The sequence below is a fragment of the Chelonoidis abingdonii genome, chromosome 9 (assembly GCF_003597395.2).
Source record: "Chelonoidis abingdonii isolate Lonesome George chromosome 9, CheloAbing_2.0, whole genome shotgun sequence".
NCBI lineage: Eukaryota > Metazoa > Chordata > Testudines > Testudinidae > Chelonoidis > Chelonoidis abingdonii.
Window position 1 is genome coordinate 15,164,922 of NC_133777.1, and position 19,626 is coordinate 15,184,547.

General features: G+C 42.3%; 1 protein-coding gene across 4 annotated transcripts in view; it reads right to left on the reverse strand.

Annotated features, from left to right (window-relative positions):
* The window catches only part of LOC116830448 (radial spoke head 10 homolog B2), a 48,558-nt gene that overhangs the window by 9,533 nt on the left and 19,399 nt on the right, over window positions 1-19,626 (reverse strand). Inside the window, exons 10-20 of one of the 4 annotated variants that reach the window (XM_032789933.2) lie at window positions 16,696-16,817; window positions 15,648-15,837; window positions 14,661-14,772; window positions 13,053-13,132; window positions 12,799-12,947; window positions 11,688-11,795; window positions 7,396-7,569; window positions 5,932-6,063; window positions 3,821-3,893; window positions 3,049-3,111; window positions 17-2,768 (exon numbers count right to left, since the gene is read on the reverse strand). In XM_032789933.2, coding sequence (XP_032645824.1) covers window positions 2,728-2,768; window positions 3,049-3,111; window positions 3,821-3,893; window positions 5,932-6,063; window positions 7,396-7,569; window positions 11,688-11,795; window positions 12,799-12,947; window positions 13,053-13,132; window positions 14,661-14,772; window positions 15,648-15,837; window positions 16,696-16,817 — 1,244 coding nt within the window. In that variant the 3' untranslated portion in view covers window positions 17-2,727. Of the gene's footprint in view, window positions 1-16; window positions 3,112-3,820; window positions 3,894-5,931; window positions 6,064-7,395; window positions 7,570-11,687; window positions 11,796-12,798; window positions 12,948-13,052; window positions 13,133-14,660; window positions 14,773-15,647; window positions 15,838-16,695; window positions 16,818-19,626 lie in introns of those variants that run through there. The other 3 variants (XM_075069233.1, XM_032789930.2, XM_075069231.1) reach the window with 3 other exon arrangements.

The following is a 19,626-nucleotide window of genomic DNA, read 5'->3' on the forward strand; positions in this document are numbered from 1 at the left end:
AAATTACATACAGCGACCCAAGAACCTGTGCTGCCAACTGGCAGAGGGCACTAGGATACAAAGGGGTACAGAGATCTCCTGGATTCACCAAAAGCCTGTCAACACAAAGTCTTTAATGGAAGCCTGTGTCACAGTGGTCATCATAACTATTGCCAAGATCTATATAATAGAAAGTATGTGAGGAGTTGTGTATATACTAAAAATGTTCTCTAGATCTGTAGTTAAAAGCAGATCACTCAAAGGCAGCATGTCTTCAAACAAACTTCTCCAGATGGACGGTGGGAGACATTTATCTCGAGGGTAGACTATTGTACAGTCGGAGTCTATTAACAATCTACGTTAAATGCTAATGAAGAGCTAGCTGAGAGTTGAGAGAGAAATTAAGAGGAAGAGGTAAAACAGGAGAGGGAGGTGGGGGGGATGCTATTTGGAGATGAACATCAAAGGTCTGTTCTAGTATATTTGGGGGAGGGAAGGGTGCAGAAAGAGCCTGGCATTCCTTCAATCTGTGAGGACACGCTGCCAGCACACTTTATCTTGTGAGAAGGGATTTCAGCCAAACTGCTTGAAAACGCTGGGGAAAGAACTTGGGGTAGGTTATCTTGTAGGAGATGGGGAATGCCATGTGAGTTCAGTTTAGTCTCTAAAAATGGTATTATGCTTTATTTGTAACCATTTGTTCCCATCTCTCAGACTGATTTTTATTTGAATCTCTATTTTTTTAAATCAATTCCCTTTTGTTTTATAACTGAACACAAGTGATTTATGTAATACAGGAATGGTAATCTTGGGTAAAACTAGTAAACGGTGGAACACTGCTCCTTTGGGAACAGAGGATCTGGGATTTCTGTGGGTATCCAGTGATCGTTTAGGGACTGGATACTACAGGGGGACAGAGTGAACGGACTCAGGGACTGGGGTGGATCTGTTGTCAACCTGCAAGGCAAAGAAAGGGTTGGTGTAGTCCACAGAAGACGGCTTGAGTGGCTGACAGGCTGGTTGTCTTAGGCCTGGTCTATGCTGGGGGGAGGGGGAGGAAGAGGAGGAGAGAATTGATCTAAGTTACACAATTTCGACGTACTTAAATCTACTTACTGCGGTAGGTCGACTGCTGCCACTCCCCTGTTGACTCCACCTAGGCTTCTCCTTCCCGTGGAGTACCAGAGTTTATGGGAGAGTGCTCGGCGGTCGATTTATCGCATCTTCATTAGACATGATAAATCAACCCCCGCTGGACTGATCGCTCCGGTGGTAAGTGTAGACATGCCCTTAGGGAGCTAACATCCAGTTAGTACAGGCAAGATTCCCTCACACTGGAGGCAGCTGATAACAAGCCCTGGGGGCCCCGAGAAGCATCACACATACTAATCAGTACTAATAAACACTTTAAGAACCTTTTATGTCTCTGTATTAGGTAAATATAAACTGTCACCTATCAGTCCAGCTAATGCTGGAGTTCGCACAGAATTTTGCACTGGAAAAAAGCTCATTTCCCTCAGAAAACAACTGGGCTGGTTTGACACCTCTGTTTTCATCTCAAAGTGGCTGGGACAGAGAAGGAAAAGTGAAAAAATCTTTTTTTTGGCTTGACAAGTATATTATTTTACTATGCTATTTTATTCTTAATCATGAACCTTACAGTATAATTCATGAACACAAGCTTTAGCTGTGTGATGCTCAAAAGCTGAACTGACGACAGAGTAGTACAGGAGGCAGTCTCAGACTCAGGAAACACTTTGAGGACATTTAGCTTAGTATTGGAACAAACTCTTGGAAAGTATCCAGATGTGCTCTTGCTACAGGCCTTACTACTACTCATTCCAGGAGGTCAGTTGGTGATGCAAACTGTTGAGTAAAGCAAGTCCTGTTTATATTAGTGATCTGTGTGGTTTTTGATGGACAGACAAATTCATGCAACATTAACATTGCTCTAGTGAATTTCCTACCAACACAATCCCTAAAAGTCAAGGAAACCACCAGGTAAACCAATGTTATCATTCAGACCAGCCCTTTGTTCACAGAGCTTACCACCCCATCATCAAACAGACTTGGACTTGTCACCTCCATAATATGTTCTCTTGCCCTTCAGATAACCACGCACGATGCACACATCCATCCCTCAGGCACACTGAAAATCTTAACTCTGACCCCAACCAGATAAATATATTTGATCAATACTGAAAAATGCTGAAGTCTTGAGTTAAGGGCATGCATGCAAGCATGATTCAGAGGACGTGTGCAGTACAGGTGGCTATTTGTTGCAAGCGAAAGGGTGGGGGAACATATCAGTTCAGCTTGCTGGTTAAGATATGTCTAGCCTGGTCCAGATGTTAATGCTGCCATTAACTGCCTATTTCCTGGATTTTTAGTGTTTTGGTAGAAAAAAAAATGGTAAACGTGTGTTGGGTAAGAAAAATCAGGGAAGGAGGGGAATTCAAGAGTGCTGGCAGGGGTAAGGGGGAAGAGCAGCACCTCCAGGCACCAAAGACGATCTCTATGTCTTGCTGGAGTGAGGTGGGGCAGGGACGGAAATGCCCCATGCTGTGAACCATAGCAAGCAGTGGAGGGGCATTTTAACCTCCAGAAGCTAACGATTCTCAGGCTCCTCAGACAGCTCAAGCTGCAACCCACAAGCACTACCTAGTTCACGGACTGGCTGGTGCATGAGGAGTCAGGGACTTGCTAGTTCTGCAGGAAGACTACCCACTGTCACCCACTGTGCCTGGCTCACATCATCAGGACTCCATGGGATTCCATTCCAAGTCCCTCTGGTGGAGAAGGCAGAGAAATGTTAGTGTTTCCCTGCAACACAGAAATGCTCCTCAGCCCCACCTCCACTTGCCTCCTCCTCCTCCTGCACTCTGTGCATTTGCCCTGGCACCTAGCTGTACCTGGCTCTACGCCCTGTTCCCTTCGGTGGTCTTTCTCCCTAGATCAACTCTCCAGACAAGCCATTGACCAGCAGAAGACCTGAGAAAACTTCCCCAGCAATCTACCAGCACCTGCCCCCCTCCCTCCTATGCTGCCCACACCGAGCCTCCCTCTCACCTGTTCCAGCTCCTTCCTTTGGTGCCCGGCAGCCTATGACAGAAGAATGTTCTACCATGGCTTCTAGGGTGAATATGAAAACAGTAAGTGTGGTCATTTTGTCTAGACAAAGGCACATTGAGTTGGTGCAGAATTAGCTAGTGTGGGGAACGAGCAGCCTCTAGGGAATCTGAAAGAAACATTAGACCAGGGACAGGCAACCTGCAGCACACATGCCGAAGGCGGCACATGAACTGATTATCAGTGGCACTCACACTGCCCAGGTCCTGACCACCGGTCCAGGGAGCTCTGCATTTTAATTTTAAAAACTTTATTTATTTTACATACAACAATAGTTTAGTTATATATTATAGACTTATAGACAGAGATCTTCTAAAAACATTAAAATGTATTACTGGCATGCGAAATCTTAAATTAGAGTGAATAAATTAGAGTGAAGACTCAGCACACCACTTCTAAAAGGTTCAATAAGGAGGGATAGGATTCTAAAACCACAACTGAATGTAGTTTGAAAAGGAGCTTGGAAATTCAAGCTTGTCCTCCTGATCAAAATGGTACAAATGTGTGAAATTAAATGTTAGATTAAAGGATTTAAACCCTGCTTTAAATGTAAAACTGAATGCAGCCTTCACTCCATAATAAAATACACCCCACTATACAAAGTCTAAGATACATTTTTAACTAACTTGGGGGCGGGGAGTCCTGTGAGAGCAATATTCTCTTTCCCCCCACTACCGGTAATAGATGCTAACAGCTATTCTGTAGTACTCACCTCTCTCTTTTTCAGTAGATTTAAAAGTCTGTCTGGAAGTTCTGTATTCTGCTGGAGAGTCCTTGGATTTAAGCTTGTGTAGGAATGAAAACAGAAATCATAAATATAATCTTTGAATTTCTACATTTTTCTCACACGTGTTTCCATCCACAAAGCATTTGGAATAGCAGCACCTACTACATTAAGACACAGGAAGCCCCCAATACAGCCAATTCAGCAACCTTGCCTGCTGTAGTCAATATTTATTAATACTTGGAACTATACATGTAGCATTTTACATTTTCAAATTCTTGTACAAATATTAGCTAATCAAACCTAACCATATCCCTGTAATATCTTGCAAGGAAATAGGATTATATCTGTTTTACAGAGCGGGAAACAGACACAGGGATTAAGGCTCCAATCCTGAAATTGGCTCCATGTGGGCACACCCCAGTGGCCATAGGAGTCCCGCTTAAATTGCAGGGGTGTGTCTGTGCTGAGCCAATTGCCAGATCAGAGCTTAAGTGACTTGTCCAAGGCCACACAGTAAAACAGTGGCAGAGTTATGACTAGCCCACAGAAGTACCTGATTTCCAGCTCTATTCTCAGTGCACTAGACCATGCTACCTACCAAAGCAGCCACCTACAGTAGCTTTTTAATAAGCTTTTTAGCTGGATCTTCTGAACTACAGGTTCACAGAAGATGGCTGCCATGTTCCTTAGACCCTTGTTGAAAATAGAGGTCCTGTCCTTACACATGTCCTTCTGAGGTAACTGTTTGATACCATCAGTTGTCCTGTCCTGTTGAAGTAAAGTAATGAAACTCCTCTACTGATTATATTACTTAGTAGAAGAAACTGCTGTCTCCAGAAACTCTTTACAAGCGCAGCTAAAGAAAGAGAGAGATTAATGGAGGATGTGAAGAAAAATAAAGAGAGAGAAAATATGATCTTCCTCCTTCCAAATTTCATATCATGCAGCTTCTTTGTCTTGCAGCCTTACATTATTGTCCTTCCCTCTGACAAGCAACTGTAAAATAGCAATGAGGAGTTCCACCTCTGTTGTCTCTCTGTGACTCTCGAAGTTTAGTCTGCTCACTAAATGCCAGAGCTGCTTACTAAATGCCAAACATATCCTAGGATCTGAGAGTCAAATGGAAATTTTTCCACCTCATAATATGGAGGGGGGTATTATTATTACTAAAACTCATTCATACATCTTTACATCAACAGTAATAAAAATTCTGCAAGCCAAATTCTGCCCACAGTTACAGCAGCGCAACCGCATTGGAGACACAGCTTTGTGCAATAGCAACAGAGTTGCAGAGGTTTTCTGGGGGCAGAATTTGACCCTGCCATTTTGGAACGTAGTTTTGGAATTCCTTCTTTGAGAGGATGAATATACTCCTGCTTGTGCACCTTTATTAACTCCGTAGCGTTAACAGGAGGAAAGAATAGTAAAAGCTTATTTTTAAATCATTAAATAAGCAGCTGAGACTCAAAATATACACAGGAAACAGATGTGGTGAGTAAGAAGGTCCCATTTTCAGAAATTGAACATTGAAAATGTAGTATGTGCTATCAGAAATACCAACAGATTAAAATTGGGGTGATCTTACTTGATGCCTCCAAGTCTCTTTGACCAGTTCCCAGCTCCCTGCGTGCAACTGAATCTAAAGCTTGGCTCCCCAGTGCCCACTAGTCCCAGCTATAACTTCTGTGCCCCATGAAGGTTTATCTATAACTTAACTCTTCAATACTTTCTTCCTGCTTTAGTTATTAATTATGTCATGAACTGCCCTAGAGGAGACAGTATTCTGAACACAGGTCTTTGGAGGTAGTAATAGAAGCAAGCATTTACATTTGTTAAACAAAATATATCTATTCTAGATCTACACATGCATGCAGGCACACACATATAGTCTATGAACAACAGATGAAATCCTGGCCCCATTAAAGGGCAAACTCACTTTGACTTCTATGTGGCCAGATTTTCTTCAAACGTATTTTAGATCTCAAACGACTTACAACTTAAAAAAAAAAATAAAGTCATGCCTGTCTGCCCCCTGCCTGAAAAAGCAAAAATGATGGTCTTTTCACTTTCCTTTTCAGAGCACCTGTTTTACCGACCTCAGGTTTTTTTATTCTATTTTCAGGTGACTGTGCTAGCTTGCTTGAAGACCTTGTAGTAATGTAGTAGTGATTTGTCTCAGAGGGTTCGTGGCTTACCTCAGCACTGGTCATACTTCTGCTATGAATGGACTAATACAAAATAAACACAAAAGAGATGGTGTTTTCAGCATAATCCAGTACAGTTTTGAAAATGGTATTGTAACTTTATCATGTTAGAAATCAAACTCAAGCATGCAATTACATGAGCAAATGGTTTACATCCTCTGAAGCTAGAAATAGCTATGCCAACAAAGCATCAAAATGGCTAATGGAAGCAATAAGCATTCTGTGTGTCTAATGCAGCTATTGTGTTTGGGTACTACATACAGTGGAACCAAGAGGTGCTGGAACAATTTGTATAGTGAGGGTGTTGAGAGCCACTGAACCAAACTGTAAACCCTGTATATAATGGAATCCACTTCAAGCCAGGGGATGTGGCAGCCCCCCCAGCACCCGTAGTTCCAGCACCTATGATGGAACCCTATTCTGGTGAAGTAATTTTTCATAACACTCTCTAAAAATGTTATTGTGGATTCCATATTCATTGTCTCTCACTAATTTCCAGGTAGAAATTGCTCACATTGCAAGTAAAGTTTTTTTTTCTAACTGACAGCATTGCAACTTCAGCATAGGCTCTGAGAATCAAGCTAGGTTCCTTCTGTATTGTGCATCATTACTAGTAATAAAAGATTCTACAGAGCAAATTATGCCCTCTGCAAATTATATAAACCAAATTATGACCAGCTACCCCAGGCCATCTCCACTGCTGTCAGTATTTTTGCACAGGTGTCACTGAAAGCATCATTTGATCTGTAGAATCTTTAACTGTTTTTTTAAAAAATACTATCTAGCTGTCTGTGAAACAGTAAGACTAATTGAAAATAGAATCTACAATGCCACTTTTACAGGGTCACTTTTTAGAACAGAGCTGCACTTTACGGAAGATAGGCACTTGTCTCTTATGTGAACTTCACTCTTCAACATGTCCACCCATTTGTCAGCTTTCCAGATAAATATCTGTGCCTTTTTCCATGCTGCCAATTAGGACCTCTCTGAACTGATCTGAAAAGCCACTTTCCTCTGCCAAAATACTTATAGGAAATCAGCCAATTAATAGTGGATTAAGGGGCAGATGGGCTGCACATAAATCCTGCATATATAAAGTATCAGGAAAAAAGTGTAAGTGTATATAAAAATTTTATACATTTGCTTGGATCCCCTTTCCTCCCAGTGTGTCACTTATTTTCTTGAACTGTAACCTCTTTGGGGCAGGGATTATATGTTTGCATGGAATAGAGGGATCTAATTCATATATGTTTGCATGGAACCCAGAACTACTTGGTCCATTAATGAGACCTCTAGATGGGTACTGTAATATAAATATTAAATTATAATATAACATAGGAAATCAAACATTAGTACCTGAAATGAGTATTCTGGGTGCTGCAGAATATGCCGTGCCCCTTCTGTGTAATCTTCAGTTCTATAACCATTTCCTTCTTGATTTACAAGATCTACTTGCTGCTTAATCATATCATTGGTAACATATAACAGGGCGCAATCAAGGAGAGCTTCAAAGAATTCAAGAAAAACCAACTAGAGTAAAATAAATAATAATAATAATTACTTCATCTCTGTAGAATCTCATCTTTGAGGACTAAGCATCTGATCCAGCAAAGCATTTGAACAAATGCTTAATTTTAAGCACATAAGCAGTCCCATTGACTTAGCCCTGGTCTACAACACTACAAGTTTAGGTCGAATTTAGCAGCATTAGATCAATTTAACCCTGCACCTGTCCACACAACAAAGTCATTATTTTCAACTTAGAGGACTGTTAAAATCAATTTCTCTACTCCTCCCCTGATGAGGAGATTAGCACTGAAATCGACCTTGCCGGGTTGAATTTGGGGTAATGTGGACGCAATTCGACAGTATTGGCCTCCAGGAGCTATCCCAGAGTGCTCCACTGTGACCACTCTGGACAGCACTCTCAACTCAGATGCACTGGCCAGGTAGACAGGAAAAGGCCCGCAAACTTTTGAATTTCATTTCTTGTTTGGCCAGCGTGGCGATCTGCAGCTGAGTGCAGATCTCATCAGCAGAGGTGACCATGATGGAGTCCCAGAATCGCAAAAGAGCCCCAGCATGGACCGAATGGGAGGTACAGAATCTGATCGCTGCATGGGGAGATGATGTCATGCTATCAGAACTCCATTCAAAAAGACTAAATGCCCAAACATTTGAAAAAAATCTCAAAGGGCATGAAGGACAGAGGCTATAACAGGGATCCGCAGCAGTGCCTCATGAAACTTAAGGAGCTGAGGCATGCCTACCAAAAAGCCAGAGGTGCAAATGGCAGCTCCGGGTCAGGGCCCCAGACATGCCGCTTCTATGATAAGCCGCATGCCATTCTAGGTGGTGCAGCCACCACTACTCCACCCCTGTGCTTTGACTCCGTCAATGGAGTAGCACGCAACAGAGATGCGGGTTTTGGGGACGAGGAAGATGATGAGGAGGAGGTTGAAGATCGCTTCCTTGCTGAGCTGAGAAACCATTTTCCCTGACAGCCAGGAACTGTTTCTCACCCTGGACCTGGAGTCAGTACCACCCCTCGAACCCACCCAAGGCTGCCTCCTGGACCCGCCAGGCAGTGAAGGGACCTCTGGTGAGTACACTTTTGTAAATATTATACATGGTTTAAAAGCAAGTGTATCTAATGATTAATTTGCCTTGCCATTTTCAGCCAGTACAGCTACTGGAAAAGTCTGCTAACGTGTCTGGGGATGGAGCAGAAATCCTCCAGGGACATCTCCATAAAGCTCTCCTGGATGTACTCCCAAAACCTCTGCAAAAGGTTTCTGGGGAGGGCAGCCTTATTCCGTCCTCTATGGTAGGACACTTTACCACGCCGGGCCAGGAGCACTTAGTCTGGAATCACTGCATAACAAAACATGGCAGCATATGGTCCTGGTGTTTGCTGGCATTCAAACAACATCCATTCTTTATCTCTCTGTGTTAACCTCATGAGAGTGATATCATTCCTGGTCACCTGGTTGAAACAGGGTGATTTTATTAAGGGGACATTCAGAGGTGCCTGTTCTTGCTTGGCTGTTTGCCTGTGGCTGAACAGAAATGTTCCCCGCTGTTAGCCACGCAGTGGGGGAAGGGGTGAAGCGATCATCCCAGAGAATTGGGTGTGTGTGGGTGGGAGTTTAGTTGGGTTTGTGCTGCATGTTAGCCCAAAAACCTCAGCCCTTCCTCCTTTTAAATGGCCAACCCATTTTAAATGGCCAACCCAATGGTTTCTTGGTATGGGAAATGAGCGCGCTGCTGTTTGAAACCATTCCCACATGTTACGAAGGTTAAAGAAGCCAAAAGACTGCTTCTTACCATGGCTGCCTGCAAGTCAAATTCTGTTGCCTGGCCCTGTGTGAAAGATCTCTCACATCAAACCAGCATACCTCAGTAAGAGGCAAAATGCAACCTTCTACTGATAATGCGTGTGGTGTTTACAGTGCTCATAATTGTGGCAGTGATCTGAGCGGGCTCCATGCTTGCTGTGCTATGGCGTCTGTGCTAAAAAAAGTCACAAAACGATTGTCTGCTGTTGCTCTGATGGAGGGAGGGGCGACTGACGACATGGCTTACAGGGTTGTCACACAAAATGGCCCCCTCAAGGACTGAACTCAAAACCCTGGGTTTAGCAGGCCAATGCTCAAACCACTGATCTATCCCTCCCCGCACTATTCACGGAGGGAGGGAGGCGGGGGGAGCAAATGAATATAAAACAAATCTGGTCTCTTTATTGTTTTGATCCACTCCATCTCTCTTATACATCTTAGGCTGGCAGCAGATAGTGCAGTACAACTGCTGGCCACCGTCGTCTCCTGGGTGCTCGCCAGAAGACGGTGCAGTACAACTGTTGGCCATCGTCGTCTCCCATTTATGTCCAGGTGCCCCCAACCGACCTCACCGAGGTCAGCTAAAAGAGCACCCAGGAGATGACGATGACGGCTACCACTCGTAATACACTGTCTGCTGCCAAAAGGCAATGAGCTGCTGCTGTGTAGCGCTGCAGTACCGTGTCTGCCAGCAGCACCCAGGAGACGTACAGTGACAGTAAGCTGAGCGGGCTCCATGCTTGCTGTGGTATGTTGTCTGCCTGGGTAACCCACGAAAAAAGGTGAGAAACTATTTATTGCCGTTGCTTTCACCGGGGGGGGGAGGAGGGGAGCCTGACGAAATTTACCCAGAACCACCCACAACGTTTTTGTCCTATCAGGCATTGGAAGCTCAACCCAGAATTCCAATGGGCGGCGGAGACTGCGGGAACTGTGGGATAGCTATCCACAGTGCAATGCTCCAAAAGTCGACGCTAGCCTCGGTACTATGGACGCACTCCACTGATTTAATGGTCTTAAGTGGGGACACACACAATCGACTGTATAAAATCGATTTCTAAAAATTTGACTTCTATAAATTTGACCTAATTTTGTAATGTAGACATACCCTTAAATTGGACTGTTCATGTGCACAATGCTTAAAGAGCTTACCGAATCAGGGCCTAATAATCAATAATGATCATGATCCTTCTTCTCTGTGGAAAACTGATCAGAACCAAGATCCTATTACATTACTATATGCTATTATGACATTAGCAGGTAATATACAGTATTTCACATTGCATACAATTGAATGAAATACAGTACTGCATCATCCTCCTGGCTAAGTTTTTGCTACACTTGGCGTTAATGCTCAGCGATATTTCTCTATCTGGCGGACAAGGGAATGGTTATATTGTTGTCTGGAATGGACAGTGTTTTGTTGTATGCATTATGCCTAGTGTCTACAGTAAAGGGCATTTAATGGATTATTTAATAACAAAAACAAACTACATCCATCCAAGCCACCACAAACAGGTATTTATAACAAATTCAATAATGTAGATTGCAGTAGACTGCAGTTGGGTGAAAACTAATTCGTTAGGGGTGAAATTCACTCACCCTGCACAACACTTGAGTGCAAAAAGATTTCTACAGGGACTGAGGGGATGAAAGTCTCAACCTGCAGGCTGGTTGAGAGACTGCAATAAAGTTCCTCCACAGCCACTGCTCCTGCCTTGCAGGCTGGAAGTGCAGGCACTGCTTCTCACACCCCATGTTCAGGGGTCCTGGGCCAGCAGACCTGCACGATTGACGATTTCACCACTCAGCTGATGATACAGCCTAAAGACTCCTAAGTAGCAAGAAGTGCAGAGATCTCCCAGTGCAGCCATTCCATCTGTGCACTCCTGTGCAATTCCCCCATGGAAAATAAGTGGTGCAAAGAGTCCTGCACAACTATGAACTGTTGTACTCTCAGAACATATCCCAGACATCCAGTGTGCAGTCACAGGGCATGGAGAACACATTTGCAGTTAACTGTCCAGCAATGGGAAAGGCATGATAATGAGCAAACCATGTAACAATGAGAAGTATGTGGGATAAAATAACCCAGATGATATATGATGAACAAAGGAATATCAAGATGGGACGCTTAATGGTCAGCTCCATTTCTTGAATATAAACAACACTAATTTTCTTCTTTTCTGTAAGGTATGATGGTACAATTCTACTTGCTGACATCTTCTAAAAATAATTGTAATTGATTCTGTAGCAATTACCTGCTGACTATTCGCATCATGAACTGTTATGTACTTTTTCCTTACATACCTCATGCTGTAAGTTGCTGTCATCTCCATCGCGTACATAAGGATTGTCCTTTACCAGTATTTCCACAATTTTTGTAGCAGTTAATTGTTTGCTTAGCATATTTAAATCCTGTATGTCAAAAAAATCATAAGTTACTAGTACTCGAGAATTTATAAATATGGACCTGATCTGACTCCCTTTGAAGTCAATGTCAAAATTGCCCTTGATTTTAGTGGAAGCAGGATTGGTCTCTCACAAAATAATTCATGCTATATAGGATAAAATCAGGGCCTCACTGAAGTCAATAGGAGTTTTGCCATTGACTTCAACAGAGCTAGTATTCACTTATATTGTATGTTAAACCCAAAGTTCAGGAAAGTTCATCAATTAATTACCCCCCTGGATCCTGCTGACTTAGATACACCCAATAGTTACCCATTTCTCTGTCTGCCAGTTTTATTTTTTTTAATTCCACTATGCATAAAAGAAGAGGTAAATCAGTAAGTGTTTCCCGTAAGAATGCAGAGGAGTCTTGCAAACAGGCAGCTGATTTCCAGAGGTGTAAGCAGGCTTGATTTTTAATCATTAAGGGCCTGATCCAAAACCTACTGATATCAATGGGAGAACTTCAATGCGATTTGGATCAGGACCTAAATTTCAGGGGCTCTGGGAAATAATCCTGTATCCACAATGCTTTGCCATACTTCAAATTACATAAATACAGCATTTAAAAATATTGTTTATTTAATGTTATTTTATTTCTGAATCTGTCAGCCTTGAACTTCTGCAGACATTAATTTTTAATCAGTAACAATTAGTATCTACCTTTAAAAAAGCATTTGTGAAAATATTTAAATTGAATACAAACATTAAATACTCAAAATAAGTCTAAGGCATAGAGGAATCAAAGAATTTGGAACTGGATCCTCTATACAGTTAAGGATGTGAGCAATTTTATTCTTATGAACCATATCTTTGAGGCCAATAAGATAACTTATGTGAATACAGTTACTCAAGTTCTTAAGTGTTTTCAATAGCAGGCCCTTAGTGAAAAGAGTTTTAAAATGCATCTGTGAACTAGACAAATAAATTAGTACCTAGACACACAAATCAAAGTATATAAGATTGTTACTTTCAACATCCAGAGGAAGTGTCTCATTTTCATTGTGGGTTCATAAGGAGGTATGGTGCTTGGTCTACAATAAGCCCTGTATATCTCCCAGCATTTATCAACGTAATTAATTGCACAGACAGTTTGTTGTTGTTCACAAAATAAAATGCCTGTAGAAGTGAAGTGGGAAAATATATAAGTTCAAATAAAACTTGTTTAATAACTACTAATAGCAATTGATTCTGCTTAGCACAGAAAAGTGTTGCATTACTTACCTTGTATATGACAGGCATTGGGAGTAATGTTCTTCATCATCATTTTTGAGAAACACTTAAACAGATATGGACCTGTATCTCTATGGTTAAAACAAAATTTTATATTACATCTTCCTTTTTTGCACAGCAGATATTATCAATCATTATTTGATTCACAAGTGCAACACTGGATATTTATCCTGGAAAAGTTATACTGTGGATTTTAACTTGACAAATTTTTCCATGAACTATGTTCTATCCCAAAGGACTATTTGCAATGTTGTCACATTGTGATGCTCCAGAAGATTTATTTATTTTCCTGAAGCCCAAAGCAATGGATGTATTTTATACAATTTATAGGCATATTGGATGGGATTTTCAATAAGTATCTCAGGAGCACAAGTCCAACTGAAAGTCAGTATTTTCTTTTTCCTCCCTTCCTCTGAACAGATTATCTACTATATTTGATATAACGCAATACAAGTCAAATTTTATATAATTACCCATTATAAAGTATTACTGACCAGCCAAAGGCACTCATATATCAATGACATTCTGGAACTTATACTATATTTGTATGAAGCCTGTGCTCCCCACCCTTGGGAGTAAGAATTTGAAGGTAAGCTGGGAATTTTTTATTTTATTTTTTGAGGGGAGGGTTGCATGGCAGTGCCACAGACTGAAGCCAAAAGAAAAGGCCAGACTTCACTATTCAACTGAAACTGATGTATGCATGCCATGGGTCACTTGCTGGTGGATTCTCCGCACCTTGACGTCTTCAAACCACAATCTGAAAAGACTCGAATAACTCAGACATCAGTTAGGAGTTTGTCAGAAGTGGATGGTAGATTCTGTGGCCTGCTTGTGCAAGAGGTCAGACTAGATGATCATATTGGTCCCCTTCTGACCTAAAGTCTATGAGTCATGTACATTCCCTAAATACATACTAGTTAAAAAAAAAAAAAAAAGTCGAATGAGGAGGAGGAAGAACCTTCTCCTGAGATCTGAATCCAACCACTCACCCCAGGGAGCTGTGGACAGGGCATTAGCAGAGGAAGGAGAGAGAGAAAGAAGGAGCAGAAGAAAGGTCAGAAAAAGGAGAGGAGGCAGAGGAAGAATAAGATTGATCATGCTTATTCTGAGACTGGCTACCATCTAGAACAGTAACTTCCAACAGCTCTTTGGCAGCACTTAGGACTTTTATTTTTTTTGGAGAGGGGCGGGAGGGTTGTGGCGTGCTCCAGAGAGGAGGTGGAGTGGGGGTGGGAAGAGGTGGGCCTGGAGCATTCCCAGCAAAATCCGAGCCTGTTCTCTAGGGAAGCTGCCGCTGCTTCTGCAAAGGTGCTTCCTAGTGTGCTTGCCTGCAGCGGCCTTCCCAACCACAGTACAGTACTGTACAGCATACAGTACAATGCCTTTTGTCTGCCCCCAAAACATTTCCTTGGAACCTAACCCACCGCATTTACATTAAATGTTATGGGACAATTGGATTCGTTTAACATCGTTTCATTTAAAGTTGCATTCTTCAGGAACATAACTACAACGTTAAGTGAGGAGTTACTGTAATTATATAATAGTCAAACACTGAAACTCTGGGAACTCTCACTAAAAGTAAGTAAAAGCACTTACTTGTGCTCTTTGTGATAGATATGGACTGCTAGATGAATAAGGTAAGTCAAAAATGTTCTTAGCAGTAAAGTTTCATATGGAGAATGCACCTCCTCAGGTGTTATTTTATCTTCTAAAACAAAAAGATAGAAAAGAATCTCCATTATCAATACTAACTGAAGCAGTCTGACCTACAAATAACAAAAAGGTTATCACCACATCTGCCAATAGGCCTCTTCTCATCTTCCTATGATCTCCCACATTGATCCAACATTCACAGAAGAAACAGACTAGAGGTAGCACTACTTCCAAGTCAGCAAGCCAAGAGTTCATCACCTACCTGGGTCATGAGGGTAGGGGAGAATTCAAAATGCCCCTATAGTCTTGGGCAAATCACTCAGGACCTGGTCAGGCAAAGCCCCATTGACTTCTGCCTTTTCAGGAACCCTTCTTAGAGCTCTTCCCCTAGGCACACAAGCATAGGGCAGGGAAAGCAAAGCTAGAGCTAACCCCTTGTGTAGCAAGGATCAGGTTGTGGCTCTGCAACTTGTCACAAAGACTCACCACAGCAACAGGTGAAGCTGACCGATTAACTGGCTATTCAGGAGAACAGTGACACATACTATGCACAAATTGGTGTTGAACACACGAAGTAAACAAACTGGAAAAAAAACAAACCTCTTTCCTCTTTAATCTCTTTCAGTTAAAGTCACCTTAAGTATTACTTGTAACAATAATAAGGAATATAATTCAGACAGAAGTATGATTTTTAAAATAACACTTTAAAACATTTTTGATGAGTGTTATTATTTTTTACATAGTTTTGCCTGAGGATCCCAAAGCACATGAGTGAATCTTCTTATGCCCATTTCAAAGATAACAGATAAATTGCTCATGGGCACGGAACCAGTCAGTCACAGCGTTGTATATAGAACCCAATTCTCAGACTCCTCGTCCCCAACTCTAACCATTATATGCTTCTGGTAGTCAGTCTATAGTCATACAAACCATTCAGTATCCTGTCCATATCAGCAAGGGTTACATTATAATGATGAAACCTGCAATCCTTTAGAAATCTCCAGAACTGGAGCTTAGTCATCAGGAAGGTGTTGTCAAGAGACTGATCACAGCCTAAGCTGCTGTAAAAACTGTAGATTCTTCTCATTTCTGTAATATGTCTCAATACCGCATATTCTACCTACACAAAACAGTAAAAGGCATGCCTTAGTTTTAATCTCATGACAAGTACTAACCTCAGCTGATGTATTTACTAAAGCCAGCCAGGGACAGTACTGCCAGAAGTTGTTAACATAGGATTGTCCTTTGCTGTCCTATGAGAAAGGAGTTTGATCCTCTCAGTCCATTTCCTAGTGGAAAAAGTATCCACATCCCAAAACCTACCACTGCTACCTCACTATCTGGCAACCTCTCTGGAAATTGCACCATAAAGGCTACAAACTAGGTAGGCCTGGAGCCTGAACTATCCTCTCACCCCCACAGGTCAGGGATAAGAGACCTTGTCAGGGAATTGTGGGGAAACCTGCCCTGCTGTTGCCTGAACTGCACCAGTTTTGTGGATAAAGGACTGTGTGTTATTTGTATATATTACAGAAGCCCCAATTAAGGACCAGAGTCCCACTGTACAAACACAGAATAAAAGACAGTCCCTAGACAAGAATTCAGTCTTCAAATTTGTCAATCTGACATAACTTGGCTGACTGTGTGGAGTTTTATGCTCCTTTGTGGTAACATTCCATAATGGTACCAAAGGCCCCAACCTAACCTCTCCCATGTCCCGGAGGGGGATACTAAATGCCTTTTCAGTAAAGTTAATGTGACCTGTTTAAATTGCTTTTTATGGCACATTCAACACACAGAACATCACCCTTTTGGTATTGCTCTGTCTGTTTGCTTCTGTTGTTTTTTATTGCCTTCAGACTTTCAGATCATAGCTTAATACAAAGACTTGTATAGAACACACAAATAAAATAAAGTAAATAATGTGAAACATATCAGCAACAAAACTGAAAAACGTCAGCAGTGTGCAGGCTCTCACCTGTTTCATTTCTTCCTGTCTGTCTTTCTCTGGAAACAAGTTCAGCAATGAAGATATATCTAGTTCAATGTTTGATCCCAACACAGAGGTATTTCCTGGGCCATCAATTATTCTTATGGTTTCTACCAAGTAACAAAAGTAACAATTTATCTTTGGATAATAAAATAAATATAAAATATGTACAAAGATAAAATAATATCCTAAATTATCTTGTTCCAAGGTCCACTGACTTAAAGAAGAGAAGAATAGTACCCCCAGCTGGTAAAATTTAATTGTTTAGCATTATCTTAATAGAATACATATTAAAGACCCACATCCACTTTCATAAGTGCAACAAAACATGTTAACATCAGATCTTGTTAAACTTCCATATGGCAGTGTTTCCAAGTGCATCTAGATGCACTAAGGATGTGGCTTGGATGAGAACTCACTCATTTTAAAGAGTCTTCCAAATGCCATGGTATGAAGCAAAAAAGAAGCATGGAAGTAAAGAGGAATATGTAATTAAACAACCTATTTTCCTAGGTGTAAAGTGGGTGGAAGAAGTTGACCTTGTCAAAAAAATCTTTATTTAGAAAATCATATTTTAGAAAATGACTAAAAGGGAACTGCAAAATGTTATGACAAACAAAACACTGTTTACACTCCCATACCACTGAGAGAATATAGGCATAGACTCAAAAAATACAAATTTATCTGAGAGGGACCCATACATACACAGCTGCTGCCAAATCAGGACAGTGCAAAGATGAGCTTTAAATCACCTTTGCACACACATACCGGTGACCTTTGCCCTATCCAGTTTGGCCACACCTCAGGATTTTTCTCCCCTAATCTTATGCATGTGTCTTAAATCATTCTCTGTCTAGGCATTGCAAGGTCCAGAACAGAGTGAGAGCCTTAGGCCTGGTCTACACTTAAAATTCTGGTGTACATGAAAAATTCACATCTCTAAGGCCTGGTCTACACTACGTGTTTAAACCGAATTTAGCAGCGTTAAACCGAATTAACCCTGCACCCGTCCACACAACAAAGCCCTTTATATCGATATAAAAGGCTCTTTAAACCAATTTCTGTACTCCTCCCCAATGAGGGGAGTAGCGCTGAAATTGGTATTGCCATGTCGGATTAGGGTTAGTGTGGCTGCAATTCGACGGTATTGGCCTCCAGGTGGTATCCCACAGTGCACCATTGTGACCACTCTGGAAAGCAATCTGAACTCAGATGCACTGGCCAGGTAGACAGGAAAAGCCCCATGAACTTTTGAATTTCATTTCCTGATTGCCCAGCGTGGAGCGCTGATCAGCACGGGTGGCCATGCAGTTCCAAATCCAAAAAGAGCTCCAGCATGGAGAGACACTGGATCTGATCGCTGTATGGGGAGACAAATCTGTTCTATCAGAGCTCTGTTCCAGAAGACGAAATACCAAAGCATTTGAAAAAATCTCCAGGCTATGATAGACAGAGTCCACAGCAGGGATTCAACACAGTGCTGTGTGACAACCGTAACGGAAAGCTAAAGAATCAAATGGACGCTCATGCAGGGAGGGAGGGGGGACTGAGGACTCGAGCTATCCCACAGCTCCTGCAGTCTCCAAAAAGCATCTGCATTCTAGGCTGAGCTCCCAGTGCCTGAAGGATCAAAAACATTATTGCCAGTGGTTCAGGGACTATGTCGTCAATTTACCTCCCCTGCCCCCTTCAAAGAAAAGGGAAAAAAAATCATTTCTCGCCTCTTTTCAATGTCACCATATGTCTACTGGATACTGTTGGTAGACGGGGTGCTGCAGCGCTAAACAGCAGCATCCTCTCTCCTCCCCTCCCCTCCCCGGTGGTAGACGGTACGGTACAAAATGACTGATAGCCGTCCTCATCATCATCCTGTGAGTACTCCTGGCTGGCCTCAGTGAGGTCGGCCGGGGGCACCTGGGCAAAAATGGGAATGACTCCTGGTCATTCCCTTCTTTAAGTTTTGTGTCCTGGAGATTCAGTCCTGGCAGACGGTGCAATAGGGCTGGTAACCGTCCTCATCATAGCAGCTGGAGGCTGAGTTCCTCTCTCCCCCACTCCCTTTCATGTCTAATGGAGATTCTGGACTATCACAGCAGCAGGAGGCTGTGCTCCTTTCCCCCACCCCCTCCTTTAATGAGTAATGGAGATGTCCTGCCTGGAATATCATAACAGCTGGAGGCTGCCTCCCTCTCATTTTATCTCACTAAAAAGTCAGTGTTTCTTATTCCTCCATTCTTTATTACTTCATCACACAAATGGGGGGATAACTGCCATGGTAGCTGAGGAGGGGTGTAGGAGGAGGGAAGCAACGGGTGGGGTTGTTGCAGCTCATCATTTCTGTGGGATATCTGGGGCTCTGACCCGGAGCGGCTGTGCTCTCTGGTTCTCTAGTAAACTTGCCCCCTATTCTAGGCAGGACTGACTATTTTTAGACAAAACAAAGAAGGGAATGATCTGGGAAGTCATTCACATTTTTGTCCATGCGCCCCTGGCCGACCCCAGCAAGGCCAGCCAGGAGCACCCATGACAGCAGCAGATGGTACAATATGACTGGTAACCGTCATGGTCAATTTCCAAAGCAGCAGACGGTGCAATAGGGCTAGTAACTGTCTCTGCTACCTTGCAAAGGCAAATGAATGCTGCTGTGTAGCACTGCAGTACTGCCTCTGTCAGCAGCATCCAGTACACATACGGAGACAGTGAAAAAAGGCTAAAAACGGGCTTCATGGTTACCATGCTATGGTATCTGCCAGGGTAATCCAGAGAAAAAGGACGCGAAATGATTGTCTGCCGTTGCTTTCATGGAGGAAGGATTGAGTGACGACATTTACCCAGAATCACCCACGACACTGTTTTTGCTCCATCATGCATTGTGACCTCAACAAAGAATTCCAATGGGCAGGAGAGACTGCAGGAACT